Source organism: Indicator indicator, chromosome 4 (assembly GCF_027791375.1).
Source record: "Indicator indicator isolate 239-I01 chromosome 4, UM_Iind_1.1, whole genome shotgun sequence".
In the NCBI taxonomy this organism is placed as follows: Eukaryota; Metazoa; Chordata; class Aves; order Piciformes; family Indicatoridae; genus Indicator; species Indicator indicator.
The window spans coordinates 5,728,365-5,756,334 of record NC_072013.1 but is presented as its reverse complement, the minus strand read 5'-3'; the positions used below and the strand labels follow the sequence as shown (position 1 = coordinate 5,756,334).

At 42.0% G+C, this 27,970-nt stretch overlaps 2 protein-coding genes across 2 annotated transcripts; one reads left to right on the top strand and one right to left on the bottom strand.

Annotated features, from left to right (window-relative positions):
• The first annotated feature begins 1,038 nt into the window (after positions 1 to 1,038).
• EIF2B2 (eukaryotic translation initiation factor 2B subunit beta) lies at positions 1,039 to 7,154 on the top strand. Its single transcript, XM_054400349.1, has 8 exons — positions 1,039 to 1,201; positions 1,733 to 1,853; positions 2,399 to 2,547; positions 2,748 to 2,911; positions 3,427 to 3,522; positions 4,342 to 4,479; positions 5,147 to 5,213; positions 6,705 to 7,154. Exons 1-8 carry the CDS (start codon positions 1,039 to 1,041, stop codon positions 6,860 to 6,862), a joined length of 1,056 nt encoding a protein of 351 aa, XP_054256324.1. The 3' UTR covers positions 6,863 to 7,154.
• A 1,033-nt stretch (positions 7,155 to 8,187) lies between these two features.
• On the bottom strand, positions 8,188 to 27,799 carry MLH3 (mutL homolog 3). The gene is made up of 12 exons (XM_054400211.1): positions 26,104 to 27,799; positions 24,565 to 25,059; positions 19,972 to 20,042; positions 18,930 to 19,034; positions 16,888 to 16,960; positions 16,168 to 16,239; positions 15,037 to 15,145; positions 11,748 to 11,907; positions 10,725 to 10,748; positions 10,439 to 10,520; positions 9,201 to 9,352; positions 8,188 to 8,598 (listed from the first exon to the last, which is right to left on the bottom strand). Exons 1-12 carry the CDS (start codon positions 27,779 to 27,781, stop codon positions 8,527 to 8,529), a joined length of 3,093 nt encoding a protein of 1,030 aa, XP_054256186.1. The 5' UTR covers positions 27,782 to 27,799; the 3' UTR covers positions 8,188 to 8,526.
• Positions 27,800 to 27,970: the final 171 nt, after the last annotated feature.

Sequence of the window (27,970 nt, the reverse complement as noted above, 5' to 3'; positions counted from 1 at the left end):
AAACCCAACAGCCCCTGGATAAAAGCTGGCTCTGTAGTGAGTCCTAAAAGAATGTGACAAGCACAACACACATTTGATGGAACAGTGAAGGTTGTACAGGCCCCTGCAGGAAGCACTAGCTAAAAGCTTCCAGTATAAACCAGTTTGCTTTTATTTCCTAATCTAAAACAACAGGACACAGAGCACAGATACAAAGTAAAGCAGTGCTGCAATGAGAATTACACCATGGCTCCTGCCTGCTCCCTGGACACAGAGCTCCAGGAACTAGACACAAAGGAGCTGCATTCCTGCCTTATCCAGGGCCGGTTCTGGCTCTGCCAGCAAGAACAATTGGACTGCCAGGAACTGTGCATTTCCCACCCCATTTGCTTTGGCTCTTTGCTCCTAGACCACCACACGGTCCAAAGTAAATCCCTGCATATGGGCTCTCCCTGCTGCTCGACACAGACCTGGCTCCCACCCTCCCGTCCAGCAGTACAGACGCTGTGTTCCCTCGCACAGGCCTTCCTGACACCGGCCCACGGCATTCCCTTCCACAGAGGCGTCAGCAGTGGTGTGCAGACCAGGTGCTTCCTCAGGCAAAGGTACTCTTAACTCTACATCCGCGCTAGCTCGACGGCCCCGGGCAGGTCACACCTCCCGAGCTGTGGCGGGGAGGGTTCACGCTAGGCCCGGTGCCACCTCAGGGCACATCCCCTGGGCAGGCCGCCTGCACGCCCGGTCTCCAGCACCCCCATCAGACTTCTTCGCCCGGCCCTGAGACGTGCAGCAACCCTTCCACCCCAGCCCCGCCCGCAGCCACGCCACAAGGCCCCGCGCGGCAGGCAGCGAGGTCAAGCGTCACCCCCCGCCCACACTCACGACAGAGACACCTCCCCTACACTCGCCAGCCCACGCCAGCCGCGCTTCTCATTTGCTATGCTCCTGCCGGGAGGCGGGAGCCCTTTGGCAGCCTCCGCCAATAGGTAAGCGGGTTGCGGCAGCGGAAGTGGCGCTTGCGGCCGTGTTGCCGATCCGGACCGGAGTGCTGCTGCTGTCATGCCGGGCGCCGCCGAGCGTGGCTCGGAGCTGTCGGAGCAGATCGAGGCCTTTGTGGCGCGGCTGCGGGGAGGCGGGGAACGGCAGCGCTCCGAGGACACGGCGCGGCAGACGCTGTCGCTGCTGCGGAAGATCATCGCACACGGGCGATGGAGCAAGGCCGGTGAGGGCCGGCTGCAGCAGGCAGAGCCCTTGTGGCGCCGGAAGCAAGGCGGCGGCGGGGCCTGGCGGCAGGGAGATCCGTTGGGAGGGCCATGAGGCGCAGAGGGAGCAGCAAGACTAGGGCAGAGTCGCGAAGCATTTGGGAACTCCGCCAGCAGCTGCCAGCGGATCTGAGTTTTCCGTACAGTTTACTGTACTCACCGCTGTCACAGTGTCAGGAGATGAACGGCTCGCTCCCGCTTCAGCCGTGCTCTTTCCTCAGTAGCATCGCTTGAAATGCTGATCGTTCCAGCAGAAAGCTGCTTACGGTCTTAAGTCTGTATTGCATCCAGGCCGTTCACCCTACAGAAACCCAGTGAAACACACTGCGAGTGACTTTCTTCTCACAGCTCCATCCTCTTGCTGGGTATTGCATTACTGGTGCTAGAGGCAGCTGCTGGCCATGGGGCTGCTGTGGAGTGGGTATGGTGATTTAATGCTTGAGTGGGTTCACGCTGGGCAGCAATAACTACAAGTCTCTCCCCTCTTTCAGGGGAGCTCATGGATCTGATCCGGACAGAGGGACAGAGGATGACAGCAGCCCAGCCGTCTGAGACAACTGTGGGCAACATGGTGCGGCGAGTGCTGAAGGTCATTCGGGAAGAGTATGGCAGGTGAAGCCATACTCTCTAGCTACCTGTACACCCTCTGGGAGCCCAGAACAGCCCTCCCATGCAGTGTGTTCTTCTGTGAGACCCCTTTAGTTTCCATCACTCTCTTTTCCCAGCTGTCTTATAGAGGGATTCAGCAAGTTTTAATATCAGAGGAAGAAACCTGTCATTTTCAACACAGATGATGGCATTCCCTCTAGTGAAACTCCATTTCATTTGTGTTGTGGTTGCATGAGGACAGGCAGTGCCCTGACTTTGGGCTGTTCTCTTGTTCCACCTCTTGGTCCCTCCCTCTGGAGAAGTAGCCTTGAGCCCACTTCTCAGCTGCAGTATTTACATGATTGATGAAGGCACATTCTGGCAGAGCTTTGAGTGTGTTTCTGCCAGAGGCAGCTAGGGAGGCTCTTCAGTATGGCATGGCATGCCTCTTGCATGGAGTTTTCCTTCCTCTCTGTTGATATCCAGGTGTGCTGTATGATAGGGATGGTGCTCAGGCTGGCCATGCCTCTGCACTCTCTCCCAAGATTAAGGGCTGCCTCTTTCTGCAGGCTTCATGGGCGCAGTGAGGAAAGCGACCAGCAAGAATCCCTGCACAAACTCCTGACTTCTGGAGGACTGAGTGAGGATTTCAACACCCCTTATCCTCTCCTCAGAGCTAATGTTATTGAAGCTATAAACGAGCTGCTAATAGAGCTAGGTATGGATTGGTCTGAACTACTGCCCTGTAAGTGGAGCTTCTTATGGGATGGGACTGATGCTTCCCTCTCCTCTTAGGTGGAAAGAATTTAGTCCTGCTCCTAGGACTTCTTTGGCTTAAGAGGGAGATGGGTGGAACAATGTGGGCTATTGGCCTGTGCTCTTGGCTGCTTTTCCACCCGTGGCTTCCTTCTGTTACAGAGGGTACCACTGATAACATTGCTATGCAGGCGCTGGAGCACATCCACTCCAACGAGGTGATCATGACCATTGGCTACTCGCGCACCGTTGAGGCCTTCCTAAAGGAAGCTGCCCGCAAGCGGAAGTTCCAGGTCATTGTGGCAGAGTGTGCACCTTTCTGCCAGGTGAGGCTTGGGCTGCCTGCCCTCTCCAGGCACTGTGTTGCCCAGGTGTTTTACTGAACTCCTCTCTGGAGGCAAGCTGAATGTTGCTTAAGTTTCTCTGCAGTGGCGAGATTGAATCATAGAATGGTCTGGGTTGGAAGGGACCTTCGAAGGTCATCTAGTCCAACTCCTTCTGCACTCAGCAGGGACATCCTCAAGTAGATCAGGCTGTCCAGAGCCCTGTCAAGCCTCACTCTGAATGCCTCCAGGGATGGGGCCCCAACCGCCTCCCTGGGCAACCTGTTCCAGTGTTGCACTACCCTCATGGTAAAGAACTTGTTCCTAACATCCAGTCTAAATCTACTCTTCTGTGCTTTGAAGACTGCTGTTACCCTGCTCTGTGTCCTTCAGTCGGGAGGCTGTATTTGCACTCCTGGTATTTTTGCAGTTCAGACAAGAATTGAGTGCTAATGTCTTCACAACTGCACTGCAGGAACTATGTCCTAGGGGACCCATTGGATTCTCCTTCTTTTTAGGGTCACGAAATGGCTGTCCGACTATCTAAAGAGAACATTGAAACGACTGTCATGAGTGATGCAGCTATTTTTGCTGTCATGTCTCGAGTCAACAAGGTAAGGAGGGCTTCATGGGATCAGGGAGTTCACAGCAGGTTGGGTGCTTAGGCCTCCCAAACCAGCTGCAGGTCCCAGTAGTGACAAATGTGTTCACTAAAGACTCAAAACCATTAATAGTCCCTATGTACAGCTGGGCAGAGATTCATTGTGGAACGCCAAGCCAGTGTGATGACTGACTGCATGGTGGTAGGTTTTTTCTGCCTTAATAGGTAAAATAGTTACAAGAAACCAAGCAAAGAGAACCTCAAAAGATTAACCTCAGTTTTAAAAGAAGATGGAACAAAAAGCTTAATTTTCAGAGGGGAGAAACTCACCTTGCCAGCAGCACAAGATTGGTGGTGAAGAGACTGACCAGGGTGTGTCTTTTCAAACAGATCTGTCCTGTCCTTCATAAAAAATGAAGACCTGGCACTCCAAAATAATAATAATTAAAAAAAAACAATTAAGAAAGATACTTGTAACAATAAAATGTAGCCACACCACTTCTTACCTGTATATTTGAAGCTGCTTTGCTTTATTCCCATTTCACAGAAAAGGAATTGTTGCAGACAGCAGTCAAGTTACGTGTACAAAGCTTACTTTGCAGGCTTGTAGAAAAACAGGCAACACAACCCAGTTTCTGTTTAGTGTTCCCTGCAGTAGAACATATATTTGTCCTCAAGTTCTCCAAGCTGGCCCCACCAACAGAGCCAGTGCCACATTAAACAGGTCAGGCATCCAGATTCTGGCTGTCTGTTCTGACAGCTCATCTGGCAGGGAGCAAGCTTCCCCAGTTTGCTGTGGAACCTGCTATCTGATGCTGATTTGCTTTTTAAGGTCATCATTGGTACAAAGACAATCCTGGCCAATGGTGCCTTGATTGCTGTGAGTGGGACTCACACTCTGGCGCTGGCAGCTAAACACCACTCCACTCCACTCATCGTGTGTGCCCCCATGTTCAAGCTTTCACCTCAGGTAAGTACAGCAGCTTTAGCACTGTACCTGCTCTGCACAGAAATGGGGAGGGGGTGTGTAATTTTATGCTTGTGGAAGGCACCATCTGTCCCATGGCAAGGTTGGTAAATGAGCTATATCCACCATTTAGTGCTCTTAACTTCAGACAGGAGATACTTACCCAAGTCTGGCACACCTCAGGATCTCCTTTGCCACATGTGCTGCAGAAGCAGATGTAAGAATGTTGAAGCAGTGCCTACTAGAGACTGGTATCATCATACCTATTTTTGTTTAACCACAGTGGATTTCAGTATATATCTTTAATGTTGAAACGCCCTGTGCACTGATAGAGAAGGTAGGTGGAGATTTCTAAACTGTTTCTTGCACTCAGTACTTTTTCAGTATTGTCAGATGCAGTTGCAGACTGAGGAAGTCATTTCTCTGTTCCAGTTCTCTAGGCTTTGCAGAAGGGCAGCCAGATCATACAAGACTCTAGAAACTCTGAGATAAAAAACCTTTTACTTGTTGATGTTAGAAGTTCTAGGCAGAAGCGCTAATAAACAGATGTAGTGTCACCAGCAAGTCTTCCTCCTCTGCTTTACTTCCTTTCAGCACTTAGGCTCTGTTTTCTCTAGGATAACGAGGCAGTCTTGTTTTTCCTGACCTTGCTGTGCTCTTTCTCATTCAGTTCCCTAATGAAGAAGATTCATTCCACAAGTTTGTGTCACCACAGGAAGTGCTGCCATTCACAGAAGGTACTGGTATACAGGCTGGTCAAGATGGTTCAGGCTATAATTTGTGAAGTATTTTTTCAACAGCTCATGTAAGACAGTCTTGTGTTTAAATTTTGTAAACAAAGACCTAAAATCCATTCCTGTTTTAAGGAGAAAAAAAAGTGCTGAAACCATCATGGTTTATATTTAAGTTTCTATTACACAAGTACAGAAAAAGGATTTCATTTGAACACTGTCTTTGCATTCTTGCTTCTCTCTGAACTAGTCAGTGTTTATTATAGGAATGTGCCAGGCAGGTGGCAGTTTCCTGTGGGACAGAGCAGATGCCCAACATTGAGGGCAGCTTCCTTTCCTTCCTGCACTTCATGTGAACTTCTTAAAACTTTGTTATGTGAACCACTTGGTGAAATCCATTATCTCTGCAATGGGCTTCCCACACAAGCACCATCTTTAGAAAAGTGTCAGCTCCCATGCCTATTTTCAGATAGCAAAGTGTCTTTCAGAGCCCAGTTTCTATGTGAAAAAGACTTCTGAAATGTAGAAGGGTTTGGGGGTTGGCCTTTGAAGCTTTTCTTCAAATAATTTTGGTATCATGATTCTTGTATTCTAATTACAAACTGGCAGGTTTTTTTGCCAATTATTAAATGTACATGAGAGGGGGATCTGGGAGTTTTATCATTAAAACCTGCCAAAAGAGAGTGCTGCCATTCATCCAGGATTGCAGTATATGTGTAATTCAGTGATACCAGCAAGGAAGCTGGAAAGCATTCAGGATGTTCCAATACTGAGTTCAGGGTTGCAGTGTGCCCAGGTGGCCAAGAGAGCCAATGGCATCCTGGCCTGTATCAGGCATAGTGTGGCCAGCAGGAGCAGGGAGGTCATTGTACCTCTGTACACAGCACTGGTTAGGCCACACCTTGAGTACTGTGTCCAGTTCTGGGCCCCTCAGTTTAGGAAAGATGTTGAATTGCTGGAGCATGTCCAGAGAAGGGCAACGAGGCTGGTGAGAGGCCACAAGCCCTGTGAGGAGAGGCTGAGGGAGCTGGGACTGTTTAGCCTGGAGAAGAGGAGGCTCAGGGGTGACCTCATTGCTGTCTACAGCTACCTGAAGGGAGGTTGTAGCCAGGAGGGGGTTGGTCTCTTCTCCCAGGCAACAGTGACAGAAGAAGAGGACACAGTCTCAAGCTGCGCCAGGGGAGGTTTGGGCTGGAGGTGAGGAGAAAGTTCTTCACAGAGAGAGTGGTTGGCCATTGGAATGGGCTGCCCAGGGAGGTGGTGGAGTCACCATCCCTGGAGGTGTTCAAGAGGGGATTGGAGGTGGCACTTGGTGCCATGGTTTAGATAGTCATGAGGTGTAGGGTGACAGGTTGGACTCGATGATCTTTGAGGTCTCTTCCAGCCTTCTTGATCCTTTGATTCTATGATTCTTTGTGCATAGCCAGCTTCTTCAGGGCCTCTGGAAGATGTGCAGATAGCTAAATGTGTGTAATGCTGCTGCTATTCACTTTGCAGGGGAGATCCTGGCAAAGATCAATGTCCACTGCCCGGTGTTTGACTATGTCCCTCCAGAGCTCATTACTCTCTTCATTTCGAACATCGGGGGTAATGCACCTTCCTACATCTACCGCCTCATGAGTGAGCTCTACCACCCAGATGACTATGAACTCTAATGCCATGAGGCACATCACTCTCCAGACACTTCCTGTCTTTCTCTAAGAGGTACAATAGCTAAGTGAAACATGCATTGCAAAGACTGGTTGCTGTGGGGAATCAGCAGGGAATTTTTCTCAGCAATGTCTTTCCTACCCAAAAATCAACAGAAGGCAGAGCTCTTGTACAGGCTTTGATCTCTGTGCTGTGTTACAAGCCACATGTTGCTGCTAACCCACTTTGGTTTTGAAATGGCAAGGCATACATGCAACTCTCTAGGACAGCTAGGCTGTTACTTCAAAGTGTGCTGCAATAAAGGTTGTTTACAATGATCTCACTGTTAAGCATGTTTTTCATACATGGTTGTTTCTTTCACTAGTGGGAGTTTTACCACTGTATTGAGTTGCCTGCACCAATGATTCAGTTGCAGTCTTTAAGATGTGCTTTCATATCTGAATGTGGCAATTATCTTCAAAATTGATACTTCGTGTAGAATTTTCTGGCAATTTTTGGCAAGTTGCTGAATACAAACCAGCTGGAATGGAAATTCCATTGGTGATGAAAAGCAGATCTTCAGAAGTCTCATCAGCTACCTCGTTCCCTTCATGAAAGAACATCAAGATCTTGCATTGCTTATTGGAGGCTGAGAGTCTTTCCTCTAGTACCTGAGTGACTGTGACTATTCTTCTTGTCTCATTGGTAGAGTTTCTGATTTTTTGTGAGGGGCAGCATGGAATGTCTTAGAAATCTCAGGCTCTTGCAGGTCAGTCAGATCACTTTGCCTTAGTCCACTTTATCGGTGTATGGCAATACACTACACCACAGTTCCAGCATCACATGAAAGCTGGTTCCACTCCTTGTTTTGTTTTTGATTCAGCAGATATCAACATCTCTCTGATTTGGTTTTAAGTTTGATGTCTGTGATTAAACAAAGATATCAGCTTCTTTTACCACTGTGAAATAAGCTCTACACTTCTACCTTAGATTGAGACACAAAATAGAACTAGAACCTGTGAGGGGAAAAAAAAAGTCTGAAAAATGCTGTTATTTCTGTGGGGGTAAGTTTCTGTGCCTTGAGAATGTGGGGCTAATGCTACAATTCATAAATCTCTCAAGAATGAAAACTGCAGGCAGCTAGAGTACAGTACATACACAGAGTATGTGCCTTTCATTGCCTAGTTAAATAAAAATACTGGGGTTTGATCCTATGTTTGCCTATATACTATAAAGCTGGACAGTCCATTCTAATCACTGCCATGAGCCCAAGGAAAGTTTAGTGATAATTTTATTAATAAATACCTCCCCCATTTTCAAACCACTACAGAATAGTGAAAAGTTTCCTCTCTATTACACAGAATCATACTATGCTTGCAGAGGAAAACCACTTTAGTAACTACAAGTGGCTGCAAGTTCCTGCCTCTGACAGTCAAGCACTGACAAGGCAGAGGCTTACAAGGCAGTTCCTCAATGTTGAAGATGCTTCTCCAGACTACAACAGTGGGCTCCTCCTACCATGTTCTCCTGGCTGGTCTCTGCTTCCTGGGTCAATACTTGGAGCGGAACTTCAGTGACCACACTGGCTTGGAAACTTGGCTCCACACAGCATATTGTTGTCTAGCAACTGGGGTACCTTGATCATACCAACACTTCCAGTGGTCACATCTCACAGTCTTAACATTTTTTACTAGGGTCTTTTCTTCCCAAACAGTTGCCATGCTCGCACCATCTTCCGTAGTCTAGCCAGGTTGGGTTTAGGCTGGAGGGAGCAAAGAAGCACTAAATCAGAACCGAGTAAAGGAGCTTCAGTCCTAATACAGTCATTCCCCAGTGTTTTTAATACCCAATTCAAAGTCCCACTGACTTTCAACACAATCCAATTTTATAACATAGCATAGTAATAGGAAAAGGGAAGGAGTAAATATTACTGTTTTTTAAAAAATTAAATGTTGCTATTTCTTTGTGCTTTCCCCCCCACCATTTTATAGCATCTTAAATTTTGGGGGAGTAGATGAATTAGTGTCTTTGCCACTAGTAGAGTATTAGAATTTACATGCTTTCCAAGTCTTTACACTTACAAACTGCAAACATTTAAAATATATGCTTAAGGACGTGTGTAGTGCATTCTAGTAATTGTGACCACTCATAAGAAATTTGGTAAGATCCTTGCCTAAACTGTTTGCAGGACAGAGGTTTAACATTCTAAAGTTTTACTTTATTGGTAACAGCTATGTAAAAAGTCAAGACACAGTGGTGTGGTTTCAAAGTGGCCCATTCTAGTTCTAACACATGCATATGTGACATGCCTCTGATAAACCAGAGTGTGGATTACTGGAGGTGTATCTGTGTTCCACACAGTACCTGCTTTTCCTGCTGTAGATGGTCTATGTCTGCAAGAGGCATCATGGAAGGTCTTCCATGAGCACACTGGAAGGGCAGCTGGCAAGATGACAAAGCTTCAATAAGCCTGCAGCTCTCCTCCAAAGTCAAGCACTCATTGAACTTAATAGCTCCTGAAAAAAAAACAAATAAGCTTTTTGCATGCGCTGCAGAAGGGAACTCAAACCACCCAGCAAGCTCCTCTCCACAGCTGCAGCTTTCACAGAAAACAAGGCAGCTCCCGAAGATTAGCTGTGAGGCTGCAGACTTGGGGCTTAGCTCAATTAACCAGCCTGCTACACAAGGCTCTGCTTTCCATCACCTCACCTAGGTCTGATGAATGGCAGGATTATTAGGGTTCTGATTCTTTAATGATGTAGGAAGAGGCAAATGGGCTTTTATTTTGATTTTGTGTGTGTTACAGCTGAAGGTGCAACCAGTTCACAAATCAAAAAAACATCAAACCAAGATGACAGCTAATCAGTTCCACAGGCTTCCATAGATGCACAAAACCCTCTGCAATCTGCCTTTCAGCCATGGGACATTTGTAGATATAAAAAGGATTATGTATTGTCTGCTGTTTGTAAAATGCAGTGATACTCCATGAAAATAGCTGCTTTAGGTTCATGATGACCCCTTCAGTGTAATCTTGTTAAAACTGTTTTATGGCACAAGAACTGCCCCAAGAGGACAGAGCTACTGCAGTCTACACCTGTAAGGTCTGCTTCATTTCCAAGTGCTGGAAAGCCATAATCTCATAGATGTAAATGTCAACTGAATTCCTTCTAAAAATACCTGAAAGGTCAGATGCACACCTAAACTTCACTGCTGATACTTAATACGAAACAAAAAATGTGTCCTATGTCTTTCCAGCTTGCTTTCAAGCAGGTTCCAGCACCTCCCTTGGCCCCTTCAACACAGAGCTGTTATTGGAATGGTTTAGAGCTCACATGAATGAGTACACCTCACAGCTGTATTCTGTCTCTGCTTCATGTGAGGGTTGGAAGGTACCCTGTGCCCACACATGAATAAATCAGTGCAGTATTGCTCACCCCTCACAGTGCCGTCCATGAAAAGATCATTCTCTCTTCTTCCCTGTGAAACACATGGTCTGTAATTCTGGCATTCCTGCAAATGCAGTCTGGCCCAGGAATGATGTTGAGACAGAAAGGTTAAAAAAACCCCACAAACGGAATGTAAAAAAAGTACAGTTTCCCTACCGTGACAGGCCTGGGAAGCCAGCACCTTCAGAAACGTCAGAGGCAGTGTTCCTCGTGCTCCTCCTCCTGTGGTCTGCACTAGCTAAAAGCAGTAAGGGAACATCATCTTACTTTGCATTTCATATGAGAAAAAGAAAGAACTGTAACACAAAGGAAACTAAAAATGAGGAGAAGATGGTGGATTCTCTAGTCCACCTTTCTCATTTGAGGTTTAACACGCTCCCTTTGGTACATGCAATAAGCCATGCATTATTACAGTCAATTTCAGAAGCAGACAGCAACTCACCTCAACTTGTTCTTGAATAAGCTCCTAGAAAGTAAAAGGTAATATCATCAGTTGCTATTTCTCCTTTTCATTGCCCATACCCTGCTTTATTCACAACTATGTATATTGTACTGTGTCACTGCCAGAACCAGGCAAAAATGCTGTTGCTAGTATGCTGTCCACAGTGTGAACGATCTAGGTGTAGGTCCTGACTTCTCAGAAGCATCTATCTGTAGAATGGGTATAATGGAATTTTTATACCTCACAGTGCAATGAATACATGTTATCTTTGAACAGCTGCCATTTTTTCTTTAGATAATAGTACATACAGATTTCATTTCTGATGTCTAAAACGCAATGAATTCATAACCAATCATGAATAGGTGCTACCAGGGCAAATTGAAAGAACTGCAGAACTCATCTGCCAAAATGTTCATGAGAAAAGAAAATTAAATCAGAGGAGTCATCTTCTCTCTTCATATCAAACTAGGGTGTAAGGGAAAATGGGGCTGATTCACAATGGCTCAGCCCAGTGGCTGAATATGGTACTCCAGGAGCAATTTCTAAGGAATCCTTGAAGCGGTTATGATTGTGGAGAATTTTTTTACAGTGGAAACTGCAAGTAATCATTTCAGCAATTTCTTCCTCAAACTGCAAAACAACCGGAACAGCAACCTTTAGAAAGCTGCACTGCCCATGTAGAAATTTAGTGAAAACAACTTCACATTCTAACAAATAGTATTTCTGTATCAGCAATATTAATCATTTTAATGTTCATTCAAGCATTCATGAGCAGAAAACTGTGGAAAAATCTGCTCTATATACTATTTTTCTTGCTTCTCTACTAATCCAAGTCTGAAACAGTCACTTATAATTTCTGTTAAGAGATTTCAGTTGTAGGACTATTTATCTATTAAAAGAGATGGAACCCACATTTGCCAAGGGTCTTCACTGACTCCTTCACAACAGAGATACTCTAATACCGTGGGCCACTGACAGACAGTAAGACCCAGAATCACAATTTCACTCATACCCACAGCTGACCTCCACAATACTTTTGGTGACAGGTTGTCTTTTCCGTCGTAATTCATTGGCTTCTCTTTCTATAAAACACAGTGGCACTTTCCTCACTAGAATTAAGGAACTGTTGTTCTCAGGGAATGATAATTCAAGACCTAAGTCCTCCAAGCTTCTGTAGCAGCATCTGAGAAAGAAAAAATACCAAGACATCAACCACAGCAGCTATGTCTCTACAGCATATGTAAATATTTCTGTAGTCCTCATACATGTTTTCTTCCTGCAACAGTTTCCAATCTCAGAGCCTACGCATCATGAGATTCCAGGTAATTTTGCTCTTTCAGCTACATTTCTTCACTCTAGTCAACCCTGGTAACTTCATGTTCCACAACCACAAGATCTAAGAGTTCCTGTGTTAAGTAGACAGAAGCTTTATGTCTAAATTTATAAATCAAATCTTTTCTAAAGATGTGCAAGCAAGGTGCTTGGTTCAACACACTCCGAATACTGAAATTACACAGCACAAGGACTTAAGTCTAACCTAAAAAGTTTAGGTTTCAATTGACACCTAATAGCAAATAGTTGAAGTGGGAAAAAAAATATTCTAAGAGATTTATGATAGTTTAATGAACTTTACATCCCATTAAGCACAGAGAACCCAGGAAAGAATAACCTCCAGTTAATCTAACATATGTCACACTGGATGGAAAAATACACACAAAAATGGGACTTCAGAGTCAGCTGAGATCTTGTCTTCAAAATGAAAACATCTGTAACAATGTATAGTTTATTAAAACAAAGGTGATGAAGGTCAATTGTAGGAAAGAGATTCCTAGAGCAAAAAAAGAAGCCAATCTATACTTACTAGAATCAGTCACAAGACTAATACAAGTAGCTTCCATATGTAGATGCTTTGTGTAATTGTACCCCAAAAAAGGAACCTTGTGTAGCCATCACCAAGAGCAGAGAAGACAGAAAAAGACTATTGTGGTGAAATGACAGAATCCAAGCAGCTATTGAGGTCAATCAACCTTGCCCTTTTTTTATAATTTTTTTAAGGGGAAAAAAAAAAAAAAAGAGGAAGTTCAAGAGAGTCAACTGAACAATGCATTACTACAATGCTTAGTAGACAAATAACAGATTCAAAGCTGCAGGTGAACCATAGGTCCAGCTGAACTATTAAATAGCAAGTGTAGATGAAGAGGAAGGTCTTCAGGGAAGTTAGTTTATTTCATTACATCAGACTTTACCACAGAATACAGTTATATTTTGCCAGCAACAAAAACAACAGAATTTGCATTTTTATGCAGTACTTCTAATTTGTAACTTGGTAGTAAGGACAGTTTCACGGAGTGACTGTAAAGAGATGAACTGCCAATACTGATAAAATAAAGAGCAACACAATAGAAGCACCAGCATATGCCAGCATCAGTAAGCTTCTTGAATCAGTTATCTTAAAGTGATAACTGAAAATCACAACTGGCATCCCACTGGGCTGAATAATTTAACAGGTGTCTTTAAAAGAAAACCATGCCACTCTGATTTACTTCATGTTACTGAGTTTTATAGCATGTTTGTGATTTAGCTGATGAAGAAAAGTAGCTCACACAATTTATTTGGTCTTTCAAAAAGCCTTCAATGCTGCTTCTTAAAAGTGGCTAGAAATGCAAAACATTGTCTTAGATAGAGAAGTATTATTTGTTATGAATTAAAGACTATGGAAAAAAAAGATTTGCTGGCAACAGATGGTCAGTGTTCAACAGAACAAGAGTCCCGATTTGTATCTTAATTGTTCATTAGTGATTTGGAAAAGAAGGGGCATGGTCAAGCAGAAACCCAAAATTATTTAGGTTAGCTGAGACTAAGATGATGTTGAAATCAATTAGAATTTAAATAGAAAAATGATGAATGAAATGAGTAGGATGAATGAAAAATGTATCATGAAATATGGACAGAAAAATTGAATTCACTGCTCCTAAGGACAAATAAATACAAATTATCAGGAATAGTTTATCATTTTGTGGGCCTTTACATAAATAGCAAAAATAAAAAACAAGAACCACAAAAAGCCAAACATCCACGACTCTGTGATTCATGGTCATGATCATTCAATAAATAGGCAGTTCAGGCAAGCAGCTGCAGCCAAAAAGCAGACAACATATCAAGTGTGGATATAATAGACAGAAAATACAAGCATAACTGCAATGGTACTGTACAAATGAATGGAATACCTTGAGTGTATTGTATTCAATTTTAACCATCTAGTCTCAAAAGTAAAGATCAGAAATGGAAAATATTCAAAGATGAATGCAAAAATAATTTGAAGTTGAAAAAGAGGCATTGCAAATATTGTGATGTTAGCAAGAACATCACTAAGAGATGGGAACAACAAAGGCATTCAAATATCACTGAACTGTGAACAGCAATGGTGATGTTCTCACATTTTTCCCTAAGGCAGGTGGAACGTAACAGTGCTTTACGTTTTCCTTTGAAATTTCTGGTATTGGCCATTGTCGCACAAAAGAGTTAGCAAACAGATACAACAGTGATGCTATGATGATTGGAATACACCCAAAAATGGCTTTACACCAAACAAGTGTATCCCTGTAACAGCAACAATCTTAACAAGGAGAGATGTTAAAATCTATCGAGTTTGCCACAGGCATCTCAAAAAAAAGAGCAGTTTGAGAATATTAAGATAGAACTTCACCTGGAAATGAAGAACAGTGCAGGGGTAAAAACCTACAAATACATGGGGCAGGTGACAGACAGGGATTTCCTGGGTAAAAGTTGTCCTAATACTAGTTAGGCCACCACTCTGAAACATTTGGGAAACAGTGTGCATGAGTTACTCTTGGCAGACACCTAGGATTATGGAACACGTTTTTGAAGGATTCACAATACAAGCTTTCCACATCCCATCCTGCTCTTCTCAAACAGTGCCTGTTAAATCAGTGACTAGATTGACACTGTGGGCACTGCACTCCACTGTGCACTGCCAAGTGCTGAGCTCCAGACGGCATGATCTGTTGGAGACTGCTTTGGCATTCTCCTGGCCCACACATGAAGGTTTACTTTTCCAGGGAAGCCAGAGCACATAGCAGAGGCACTGAGGTGGCACACCACAGAGCTTTGCCTTGAGACATTGTAACGATGTGCCTGAGAAGCACACCTGTTTTCCTCTGCACACCTATAACCACAACTGGTCTCGGCTCAGGAAAGAATCAACAGCTTCTTTATTAAGCTTCATGGTGGAGAGATCTTTCTGATCAACACAGCCCATCCAAAAAATTTAGGGTTATTGGCCATTACCAACCGTAGAAACCGTCTTTGTTCTTCTGTAACTTCAATCTCCAAAGGGGGAGAGATGGAGGAGGACAGTAATTTCTTCTTTCCACATGTTGCAGCTTCCTTCTCATAGGAATCTGTGAAAGAATCATTTAGAAGTATCCTCTCTTAGAATATTTACGCAAGCATTACCCTTAATGACCCTATGGCTTGGCATGTAATCCTCTATTTGGATTAAAAAGTGACCACAAAATGCCGTCTCTTGAAACTTGGGGTGGACTGGGAATGTCACAAACCAGATAACCTAGTCTCTGGGGAAGGGTTGGTTAATGCCATTTTGCTTTTTCCCACCAGTTCCAAAAAAGAGTCACTCTAAATAGAAATAAAAACCCCTACTCTACTGATATATTTAGTCCAACTCACAGAGAGCAATTTTTCCACAGAAAAGGCTGATATAAATGACATTAAAATACTATTCATTAAACATTTCTCCCTTCAGTCTTCTAACTTTTTGCAGTACCTGATCGAAAGGAGGAGAGTTCCTGGAACCCTCTCTGCAGGAACTGCAGTGTTTCTTGATGAAAGAGAAGGTCAGTGTTTTTTAAGTACTTGATGGATGGCTATTGTGCTTTTTAATGCTAAAACCAATGGCTAATGAGGTTACAGAGAGGACCATTATCCCTCTGCAAACAGTTGCAGATTGTGGAAATTTTAGGCTTTAAAGCATTGTATTCAGCTAAAAAGGAACCAAATTAACTACACTCTTTACTCTGAATCCCATTTCTTATTCTTAACAGCATAACCACATAATCTTATTGATGTTGCTCTATTTCCTCTTCATTGTTTTTCCTATCAGTCTTCCTGCTCTTTCATTATGTCAGGACTATTTTAGTTTGATAGTTCTGTGGGCAGGGAGTGTATCTTCTATTTTTGGAAAAGCTGTAACAATTTTCAGCTGCCCATACTATGACTGCTGCAGATACTGAATGTCTGCACTCTCCTAGGGATCAGGATCAAGATGACAAATTAATAACCTATTGGTTTCATACATCCCAGATTTATCTTCATGATAACTCAGCAAGTTTTCCCTTTCAGACAGCTCATTTATGCTTTCCTGTGCGCTCATTATCCTTCTTCCTAAGACCATCTAAATCCTCACCTGCAATAAGCTGCTCCAAGCGGATCCGTTCATGAGCTGCATGTTGGTCCACCAAAATCAAGAGGTTTCCATCTGAAAATGTACCACAAGAGATGAGAAATGGGCAACTTTACACCAGACACCTACACAGACTGGGAAAAATGACCACTCTCTAGAGGCCACATTTAAAAGATAAATATCAGCCAGTGTTACAGAAATAAAATGAGGAGGCGGCTGTGCTGGCAGAACATAAAGTCATCGCAGAACAGAGAGTTAGTGACACAAATTGGCATTTAAATTAGGGTAATTAGATTTAGTCAGAAACTCTTGTCTATTGACATCTTCAGCTAACTTCAGAATGAAAGCCGAAGTCACCCACAAACTCTTCTAATATGGTCTTTAAAAATGTTATGAAAACTACTGGTTTTGAATGCCTTTTTTGTACAGCTCCAGCAAGCTTCAACAATGAGTAAGTCCAGACACTGTGAACAGAGTCTGAAAGATGTTGGTAATTTGAGTAGAATCTATTTTTATAGCACTAATCTGAAGGCAGTTGGAACATTCAGCAATGTCCAAAATAAAGATAAAGAAGATCCAGGACATTTCAAGTGAAGACTAACATTTTCCTCCACTCACAATATCATTCCAAGGCAAGAAGATAATACAAACAGGACAGTGATCTTTCCTCAGTCTAACTGCACTTGACAGACACCTGAACTTCAGGTCAATAACCACTCTTACCTGCCTTTTTATCCATTTCATTCCTAGTGTTGATTAAACAAGCAATAAATTTATTGTCCACTTGCTGAAGAACCTGTAAGACACTCAGAAAAATCATTACCCAGTGGTAAAATTGTTTTTGAAAGGAAGGCAAACAAAAGAAGACAAAATGCACAACAAATAGATAGCAGGATGATTAGGGGGGTGGAAACCTCATCTTTTCTAATCTCAAAGTCTTAAGGAATTTGGCCTAGCAGAATTGAGACCTAGAAGGTATGTAATTACTCTTTATGAATACAGTGGGGGCTAAATGTGGAAAAGGCAGCAATTTTTGAAGTTAAGAGACAATACTGGCAAGAGGTCAAATGCCTGTAAATCAGTCATGAAACAGTTTAGTCTGGAACTAAGAGAAAGTTTCAAAATATCCAAGAAAATAATTCCAGATCAATTTTTTTTTCAAAGAGAGTCATACGGGCAAGAGCTCTAACTGTTCTAAGGTGGAGCTGGAAATTTACAGAATAGATTAAATACTCATGTAGAAGCCTCTAAGTAGGGAATTAACTCTTGAATATTTGATTTGCTGATACCACCAAAAGAGAATGCAAACAACCTTGTGCTAAACACCTGTAGAAGACAGGAAGCATTTTTTCCTCCCTCATTTTCTGATGAGGAATTTGCCTCCGTGACTTGATTCCACCTTCTCCTCAAGCACCAGAAATCAAACAGAGCTACAGGGGATACTGAGCAGAGATGCACAATGCTTTCAGTGTATTAATGTTAAACAAACAGATGTGGTGTTTGGGAGGAATTTACGTAGTTACACAGATAGAGCTTGCTCTGAATTCTCTCACAACATGTGCATTCTTCACCTCCTAGGTAAAAACAAATAGATGATCCTATTTCTTTGCAGAGATGTGAGACACAAATTATTCTTTTCCTGTGGCGTGATGCAACATTTGGTGCTTTTGGTCTTTTCCACAGAGATTCTCAAAATTACTACAGGGTACTAAAGGCAATGTTTAGCTTCTTCAGAAACGGGAAGTGGTTAATTTCTTCTAGCTTTACTTTCTTAAAAACATACAAAGGAAAACATAATGCAGGTAAACACAGAACCACTCTACAAGTTTTATTATGAGGAGTGAACAGAAAAATGGTACTTTCCATATTCTAGCTTTTCTCTCCTTTTGTAAACATAATCTTTTACTGTAATAACTTTTACTCCAGTTACTCTTGCACATGCATCATAAGTAAAGGAATCGTTTGGATTCTTGTCCCAAGTAAGTGAATCATTTGGATCCTTGTCCAGGGATCAGCATTAGCATGACCTGCACAGCCAGAACCTGCAGTGTCAAAGTCTGCAACTTGACTGCATGAGAATAATGCTAACTGGGCCTGTAAACTTTGGTCATGGGGATACAAGAGAGGGAGAGAATTCACTTTGACATTTCTATCCAGGAAAACCGTCAAAGAATTTGAGTTGAAGCTATACGTTTACATTGGCTTTTAAGCTAACATTCAGCAGATTTGATAAAGAGGCACTAAAATAGTTAACTTGATGCCGTGATGCCACTTTAAAGAATCACTTTTCAGAGCAGACGTAAATCTTGCAGTGAAATTTCAACTCTTTCCACAAAATCTAGGGTTTGGTTTCAAAATCACTGATGAAGAATTGCTTTTCCAACGTCAGTAAAAAGGAAAGATACAGGACACAGATTTCAGAGAAATATGAACTAAACAAACACCTACAATAAATATAAAAAGTGCCCATTGAAATATCATTTAGTTAACAGCACTTCTAAGCAGCAGTAACAGAGCTGCCTCTTAATTTGATTTAACACAGTCAAGGAGTTTTAGAGTTCCTTGTAGACAGCTGATTAACTTAACTGACATGATATACATGTCTTTTGGCATTGCACAACAACCAAGAATCCTGTTTGTGTTTGTGAAAATTACAGATGTAAACCATTTCCCTGGATGTCTCTTTTCCACCAAGCAGAAACATCAGTAAATCCCCAGCTAAGTGGGAATTTGGGGGTGAAAACTAGTGATAGATCATACTGTACCTGCATTGAGTGAACCATCTCTTTGGTGAAACGATAAGGATACAAGATATTGTGAATTTTCACAGCCAGATTGTCAGCCTGACTGCTGGTCACATCAACAGCAATCTGTAAAAACAGAATTGCAGATCAAACAGGCTATAAAGGATAAGACAAAACCCCCAAACATACAAAAACACACCCAACAAACTGGAAATAACTCTCTATTTTGACAAGCCAAACCTTCTACACAAGAGAAGCACTAGCTAAAGACGCCATCCAGCAATCTCCTTGCTTCCATCCTCATACATTTCCCATCTGGATATTACTTCCAAACTGCAACGCGTTCAGCTGAATCCAAGTAGCTATCAGAAAACCTAAAGTTAATTATCAGCCCAGGTGAGCTCTCAATGGATTGCATTACAAAAGGTCTATTACCTTGAAATGAGTCAGAGTACACATCACAGCAACAACTGAAGAGAACTGTTCCTTTTCATCAACTCACCAGCAGGTGGTTTGCTGCTCCATCCCTATTGTTTGCAGGGGGAAATGGGTACATGCGTGTGTTTACTCTCACACCACATGATGATTAAAGATAATGGGACCTCATGACAACAAAGGAAGTTTTTCTCAATGTTCCAACATTGTTTCCCCCTCACATGGTATAATCTTGCAAAGCTACAAAAACAACTATAGTAAAATACATGCCAGAGAACAAGGCTGGGTTATTGTAACTGTCCACAAAGAGGACAATATTACAATTTTGTCCTTTGACAACTTTTGAGATGACTGCCTTTGTAGAGGGAAAGACAGCTTACAATAATGATTTGCTTTTGAAATTACATAAGGCACAGGATTAGCCTAATATCTGCTTCTCTGACTTTGAATAAATCCACAACCATCATTTACATAAAAACAGTCTGAAAACGTGTAACTGCAAGGTCCATAGTCTAATATATCGCTGAATAATCTATATGCAATTGTTGCAACCTTTGCAACAATGTTAGAAAATAAGAGAAGGCTAAAATTATTCATATTTTGGTATAAGATGTGAGATAATACTTACCTCTGGGCAGGGAACAAAAACAGGATTGTCCCATTCTGAAAGCAACGACTGGAGAGACTGCCCTTCAGCATCTAAGAAAGAGCACACAGGTAACACAGGGACTACCACCATCTGTCAGCAGAAAGTGCATCAGGCACCCACTTCACACAAGTATTCATTTGCTCTTTCATAAAAAGGGGAGAATGCAGAAATAAAAAAATGGAACATGAGACTGGGCATCTCTATTGCCTTTTTTAACTAGGAAGGATACTGCGGAGCTTTCTGACCCCTAAACATGCTGCAGACCATTCAACAGGCCCTGGAAATGGGGCAGGGGAGGTGGGGAGGGAAAGAAAGACCTGTTTAGCTACCCACTTCCTCTGGACAAAGCCACATACCAAAAAGATGATTTCATCCTTTCTAACACAAAAAAAAAAAAAAAAAAAAAAGTGAGGATTGAAGCTATTTTTCACATTCCAAGGTTGGAATGAGTACAAAGAAGGGAGTAGGTAATTATTCTTTAAACTACTGACATAATTCAACAAAGAGCTGGGTATTTCATCCTGTAAATAAGTATCCCCTAACCTGCCTTCAACCCTAAAAGCTTTTTTTTTCCATTTCTAGATCTGAGATGACTCACATGGTCCCATTGTTAATAGACCTTGAGTAATTCTGGGTTCCTGTTGGGACATCTGGGAGAATTTTTTTTTTTTTTTTTTTCCCCCACCACAGAACACTGTGTCCTGGAAAGCTGGCCCTACCTCTCAGATCCTGGCTTGCTAGAGTCTTCTCTTTTCGAGGTCTAGGAAGGAAGGGTAGCACGATCTCACTTCTAAAGGGATGGCACCTGAACTGAATTCCTAAACACAATATGAATTTACTGCTGCAGATTCAACAGCACGCAAATTATTACATTCTCATAAATGAGCATGGGCTTAGCCCTGTACAAATTAAGAGCATCCCACAGATTTTGCAATCTGACATTGAGAAATAACAGCACATATGTAAAAAATTGCATATTATCACACACACTTGTATCAGAAAATATATTTTTAAAAAATATGACTGTGGCATTGCAAGCCTGTCCTTAAAAACTGGCTGCTGCTTTAACCACATAAGAATTATTTCCAGAATTAATGCAATCAGAAGTGCTATTCCCAAAGGAGAAAGGAGGCATACAGTAAAGTCTGTCAGGTATCAAAACACTTCTGACTAACCTCTGTTAACGTGTGGCAAAACTGTCAGTCTATCACCACTCTTATCAATACTTTATTAATACAGTTATCAGGACTCGTAAAACTGAAAATTACAAGTCAGTGAGACCACATGAGATATCAGAGTTAGCCTAACAACATGTTCCTAACCACCCAGAAGTGATTTAATGATATTACAAACATGCATTGTTACCAAGATTATTAAGAAAAGTAGCTCAGATTTCCAGCATAGTGGTAAACATTTCACCCTTCCTTTGGTACAATGCAGACTTCTATTCTTTGTGAAATAATAATGAACTAATAAAGTTCCTTTCTACTGAGAAATTAAGGGTGTGCATTCAGGGAAAGTGGCAGAGTTGTAATGCCAAAGAAAACCAGCTGCCTGCTGATAAACTCGGTGTGAAAAAAGCTCTCTGCGATCTGAGGCCAGTTCATAGACTCCTGACTGCTGGCTCCACTCCAGTAAAGACCAATGATATTTCTACCCTGGGGACAGAGAATCCTTTCAAGAATCCACACTGGCAGCCCAGCACAGGAAAGTAATTCAGCATCCCACTGTCACAAAACACAGAACAGACAACAAGATGGCCTGACATGGCCAGTAAACTGTGGTGAACTGAAGAATGCCAGACTTTGACAGAACTTTTATAGCTATTGCCATGGAAAGACATTATCTCTCAAGTTCACAGAAGGATCTATCATCTAGATGAACAAAAATCCAGTACTTTATACATGTAACAAACAAAGAGTCATCTCCCTCCTTCCTGTTGCAGGGAAGATCCTTGTTCAGGCTATTATTCATAAAGCTAGGATTTTCCTGCCTTAAAGGGCAGTGAGAATTCAGAGCTAGCAGAGATATTATTCATATGATTTTTCTGACAAGAAACATCAGAAAAGGTGCTGAAGATAATAATGTAATTACTTTATACAAGGAAACCACATACAATTACTGTATTCGAGTATTCATTTTCATTTGCCTCAACTGGATGATTAAAATATCCTAGTGTAATCACATATTAGTCAATACTGTTAATAAAAGTAACAAAAAATGCAAAGATAGCTGGCATAACAATGAAGAGAAAGTTGAACTGAGATGTTAACCTACTACAAATGGATAGCATTTGATTATTCAGAAAGGCATCTGATGGCAAAATGAAGCTTAATTAATCTCTCATAGTAATTAGTTCAATCAGTACAAAGATGCCTGAGTCTAACCTACAAAATCTAGCACTTCTGTTGAGCATATGGCTTGTGACTGGAAGAGATGGCAGGTGACCACTGTCATGGAAAAGAGGATGTGGATTATTCCTGCCTCCTTCTAGCTGTCACCAACCAGTGTAATGTCCCTAAATTTGTGTATGAAATGCTGTTATTAATAAATCATGGGGTTATGAAATGCTAAGTTGACACTACTGGGTTACTGACACTACTCTAGCAAGCAAAATGAAAGCACACACGGCAAGTATAGAATTTATTCCACTTCTGAGTCTTAACAGCAGTCCAAACAGTGTTCAACACCAAAAGACATGAATGCTGCATTAAGACACAGTTATGTTCATTCCTATGGCTAAAGAGAAAAACACATGAAGGCATATGTTTGTTGAACTTTGAAAATCTAAGTCTATAGGGTCTAGCCGCAGTTCAAACACCTTGAGAGGTCTGACTTCAACCTAGGAAACGCAAAAGTGCCGCAGTAGACATCTCACCAAAGAACACCACCACTGAGTTAAGAGTGAACTGTTGCTACAATGATAAAGCTAAGAAAGAACAATGCTACTGGAGGCAAAACGATACAACACAACCTATGTCTTCAAGACTACAGACGACAAAATCTGAAAGCATAAAGGTACATGAGGTACTCTCTTCATAAACATGAATGCACTATCCAAACATTTTGGACAGAGGGTCAAGCTCCACATCTCAGTGCTTTGGCTGGTTACTAAACAGCACTGTGGGCAACTGAAACTGGTAAACCACAGCAATCAAAAGTGTTAGTCAAGAAGCGTATGTTTGCTCTTGCAAGTAGTTTTACCTAACAAAAACAGAGATGTTCTTCTCCTGGTAATCAATTTACTTCAATGGAACACAATTAATATTAAGAACTCTTGGCATAAATTATTATACTTAAAAGGGAATAGCTTAATAACTGAAATGCCTACAGCACCAGTGTTTCTATGACTGGTGATAAAGAATGAAGCAACAGACAAAAATGGAACAAACCTGAGCCTATCATGATTGATTAGACAAATATTTCACAGGGGAACTATATAGTCTGTATGTGGAATGTCTGCACCTTCACTCATAAAATGAAGAACAGCTTTGAACAAAGATATATCTATGGATGGGAAAATTATCAAAGACAATTATTCTGCCAAGCCAGACCAGGTGGACACAGAAAGCCAAACCTGCCAGATCAATGAAGACTCATGAACAGGGTGAGTGCCAAGAGGATGGAGCCAGGCTCTGCTTGGTGATGCCCAATGACAGGACAAGAGGCAATGGGTGGAAGTTGAAGCATAGAAAGTCCATGGAAACAGGAGGAAAAATGTTTTCATTGTGAGGGTGACAGAACACTGGAACAGGCTGCCCAGGGGGATTGTGGAGTCTCCCTCTCTGGAGACATTCAAAACCTGCCAGCAAGTGTTCCTGTGTGATCTGGTATAGGTAATCCTGCTCTGGCAGGGGGGGTGGACTGGATCATCTTTCGAGGTCCCTTCCAACCCCTAACATTCTGTGATTCTGAGAACACCACACCCTGGAAAAACCAACACAAAGCGGTATCATGTCACCTGTGCAAAAGCTTCACCACTGAACCACCACCAATGCTGTACAACATCTCTTACAAAGCTAAGCATGAAAGAACAGCCTTCCAGAATGTGCAGAAAGGAGACTACACATTTGTGATGAAGACTGAGATTTTTGTTCCTTTTTCAAGAGCTGTTTTAAATTTTGAACACATATCATTTTAACACGGTAATAACACATTCTTAGAAACATAACCATTTAGGAGAAAATGGTTAAAAACCACAATATTTTTTTTTGTATGCTTACCCTGAAGTATGTTTCTCATTTTATATGCAGCAACAATTATACATAAGGGTAAATATATATATCACAGTAAATGTCATGATGCCCATGAAAACTAGGAAGTTATCTTTTAACTGACAATCTGCTGACATTTTTTACTGTTTATTAAAAATTATCTTTTAATATCTTGAATGCTAGTGTTTTACTGTCTCCTTAATTCCCAACTGTTTCCCGTTTTCCACGCAGCCATTACAAAAAAGGCAGTTGCTATCTCAGTATAAACTGTCAGCTGCTGTCAGCAAGGTATTTTATGCACCAAAGAGAAAAAAAATGGTTTTCCTCACCCCATTTCTACAACCACCACCTCTCTTACCGCTCTCTGAAACCACATTCACAGCCATTGTTGTTATATCCTGAATGCAGGCAGCTTGAAATCCTGCAGGAGGAGTGCCATAGGTGCTCAGTCCAGTTGCTTGGTTGATGTATATTGTCTTACCCGACGAAACATCAAAATCTTGCAGCCAGTCGGAACACAAATCATTCCTGGGATTACCTGTGCCTGTGTTATCTGCAGAGACTTCCCAGTTACTCAAGGTGGTATCTTTCAAATTCTGTTCTGAGGACTCATCTAAGGTACTTTTGTCTTTAGACATGGTGTTAACACAATCCTTTTCAGCAGGTAATGATAAAACACTGCTTGAAGAGACTATGTATTCCCCTTCTGCGTTGATGAGTGGTGATGGGTTGACAGTACTTTGCATGGACTCTGTTCTCATAGTGTCTGATTGCCAGCATGCATCCTCCTTAGAAAAGCTGTCATTACACTCACTCCTTTCTCCCACTAAGGATTTGTATGTTTCATAAGCATCTGACAAAGAATAATTTTTTGAAGATTCAAGATCACAAGAGTGGTCATCTTTTCTACATGAATCTGTTTGGAATTGCTCACCAACTTGTTCTGCTTCTTTGTGATCACTTTTCATTCTGGATAGTTTGGATGATAATGATCCTGGAGACCTTGTACAACTTGTAACTTTTTTACTAACTTGAGAGTAATCAGACAATGCCAAAGGACTCTGACAAAGGGCTCGTTTGTCCTGTGAAATTTCTCCCCTGCAGAACAAAGTATCTCCCGAAGAACCAAAAACTTGGCTACTATTATCAGAATCTGTACCTTCCACAGCTAGAATTTCACAAGTGCTCATGTTACTATGATTGTCATTCTCATTCTTTGAAAACTCACTCTGCTCTGATGATGGTTTTGGAGGCAAACACTTGACGCTCCCATAATATCTCCTGAACTTTTCTAATGAACCCAGCTGTATGGACCAGCTTGGCTTCTTAGAGCTCTGAGATCGTGGCACACTTATTTGTCTTCTAGTGCTTTTTAGAACCTTTCTGTGACGAATACCCAAAGAAGTTGCCAGTGGCAACCGAGTAAAATTCAGTGTCTCATGTCTTTTACTGGTGGCAACAGGCATAACTGTCTCCTCACTCACTTTCTTTGACAAAGTTTTGTTATTTAACCATTCGTTACGATCAGCCATGCATACTTCTCTGGTGTAAGGAGATGTATATTCTTTACTTGTGTTATTGGAAATATCCTTAGCATTTAAAGACCGAATAGGAAAATTTGCTTTGTGGCAAAATATACCCTTGGCACTGACAGGGCCAGGTCTACCCTGCATGTCACCATTTGTTTCTGTTTGTTCACATTCAGGCACGGCACTTTGCATAACATGTGTTGTGAGGCCTGCAGAGCCCAATTTTATTGGTGCTGTCCCTCTTCCAGCATCATCTATCACTTCAGCTGTTTCCTTGTCCTCTCTTCTTACATTACAAGGTCTCATCAATGAACTTCCAGAAACAGTTTCAGGTCCTGTTGTTGTTTCAGTAGGGTCTTCTCTCTCACATGGCAACTGAGTAGCATCACTATTTAAGGTAGGGACTGTGTTCTTTTTATGAGCTGCTTTGCCTTGCTGGTTTCCCACACCTTTTGTGTGAACATCTGCACAATGCTGCAGGTCAACACAACTGTCTGTTTTTCTCATTTCTGTCCTGGCCTCTCCACTGAAAGAGGAATGAAAATTTTGCGAAGGTTTCAGATGACTATCAAGCCCTTTTTGGGAAGCGTCAGTGTCTTTTGGCTCCTGCTCTGAGACGTTCGACATACTGAAACCAGAAACTGTGTCATCTTTGCTGGGCAGTGGAATGTCTGCTTTATTGTTTCTACGTGGATCAGATGGTTCAGTAATCTTCTGATTTGGGGCAGTTTCAATTTCCTGTAGGTTTTTATTTGACTCTGTAAGACCCAAAGACTTTTTTCCAGCAACACATTTCCTTTTGACATCTTTTGATTGCAAGCTACACATTTCATAGGAAGACACAATTTCACTGCATGCTTTCTTAAAACTGTCTTGGATGCCCTTCTCATCAAAGACTGAGGGCTTCAGAGCTGAAGCATTATGCAAACAAAAGTCATTATCTTCATTAAATTCTCTGATGTCCTCACTACACGGTTCAATAAATAAATGTTCTTGTTTCAAAAATACTTTCACTCCTTCCTCTAGGCAAGCTAGAAGGACATCCCAGTTCTGGAACTCGATTAGAGTCTTTGCAGGTTCCAGACACACATCATAGTCACTGTATGCACAGGTTACATTGAGGATAAAGATCCCATACAACTCTGGGCCACAACGATGGCGACCAGAGCTTGAACTAGCTTGTCTGCTCACAGGGCCACTTTTTGCCTTGCAAATGACACTTTCTTTTCTTAATAAAAAATCTATTAGTTTATGTAGTCTTGTCTTTAAAACAAGCCTTCTATTGACATACAAGAATTGCATATTCCTGTTGTAATGCCCTTCAGTACTGATATAACCACTGAGCTCAAATCCCCCAGACTTATGATTTATTTCTCGTAACTTCTGAGATCTGCTCAGTCCATAAAGCTGACAAAACCGAGAGTATACGTCTCTTGTCTTAGGGAGCTGAAGCACCATGGAACAAGAAACATCGTTCCTTAAAGAAAATGAAACAGAGGGATGCATCAGTGAAACAGCCTCTACCTTCTGCCTCACTCTCTCAAATTCCAACACAGGATCCATACACTTTCTCCTCACTGGTAACTGATAAAACAGATTACATACAGTGACTGTAGTTCCACCACTTGGTCTGCTCAATTCAGCTTCACAGACTTCCAGTGCTTGCCCATTGTGAAATAGTTTCACAAATGTTTTTGCTGTCTTGCTGGTCTTAGATGAAACTTCCACTAGAGTGGCCATGTTGGCTATGCTTGCCACAGCCTCCCCTCTAAAGCCATAGAACGTCAGGTTCTCCAAGTCTCGCACTGAGCTGCATTTGCTGGTGAAGTACCGTTTTCCCATCGCATTTAAGTCCTCTCTCTCCATCCCAAAGCCATTGTCCACCACCTGGATCTTAAAAGCTTCCAGATCCACCCTGATAGCTACACATGTTGCTTTGGCATCGATGCTATTGAGGACAAGCTCCTCAACACATTGCCCCAGTGAACTGATTGTCACTCCAGAACGCAGCCTGGCTCGAACATCTTCCACCAAACATTTGATCATGTCAAAATCAGACAGCTGAGAAACTCGAGAAACTGCAAGAATCTCACTTCTCCGTGTTCCTTAGAGCAACAACCTGAGAGAAAAAGATTTAAAAAAAAAAAAAAAAAAGGCTTGAAAATACTCATTTACTGCATTCACACGCACAAATATACCTTTGGTATTCAGAGGCTTTTTCAGTAACTGCTTTTC

Bases quoted from the DNA above. Each gene is read 5' to 3' on its own strand.
- MLH3 (XM_054400211.1), bottom strand. From the start codon at position 27,781: ATGATCAAATGTTTGGTGGAAGATGTTCGAGCCAGGCTGCGTTCTGGA. The intron at 11,908-15,036 runs GTTGGTAATGGC...TTTCTTTCTCAG, and splicing joins GAACAAAGACGGTTTCTACG to ATGCTGCTACAGAAGCTTGG. The intron at 8,599-9,200 runs GTACTGTGTGGA...TGCTCCCTCCAG, and splicing joins ATCTACAGCAGGAAAAGCAG to CCTAAACCCAACCTGGCTAG.
- EIF2B2 (XM_054400349.1), top strand. From the start codon at position 1,039: ATGCCGGGCGCCGCCGAGCGTGGCTCGGAGCTGTCGGAGCAGATCGAG. The intron at 3,523-4,341 runs GTAAGGAGGGCT...TTGCTTTTTAAG, and splicing joins TCATGTCTCGAGTCAACAAG to GTCATCATTGGTACAAAGAC. The intron at 5,214-6,704 runs GTACTGGTATAC...TTCACTTTGCAG, and splicing joins AGTGCTGCCATTCACAGAAG to GGGAGATCCTGGCAAAGATC.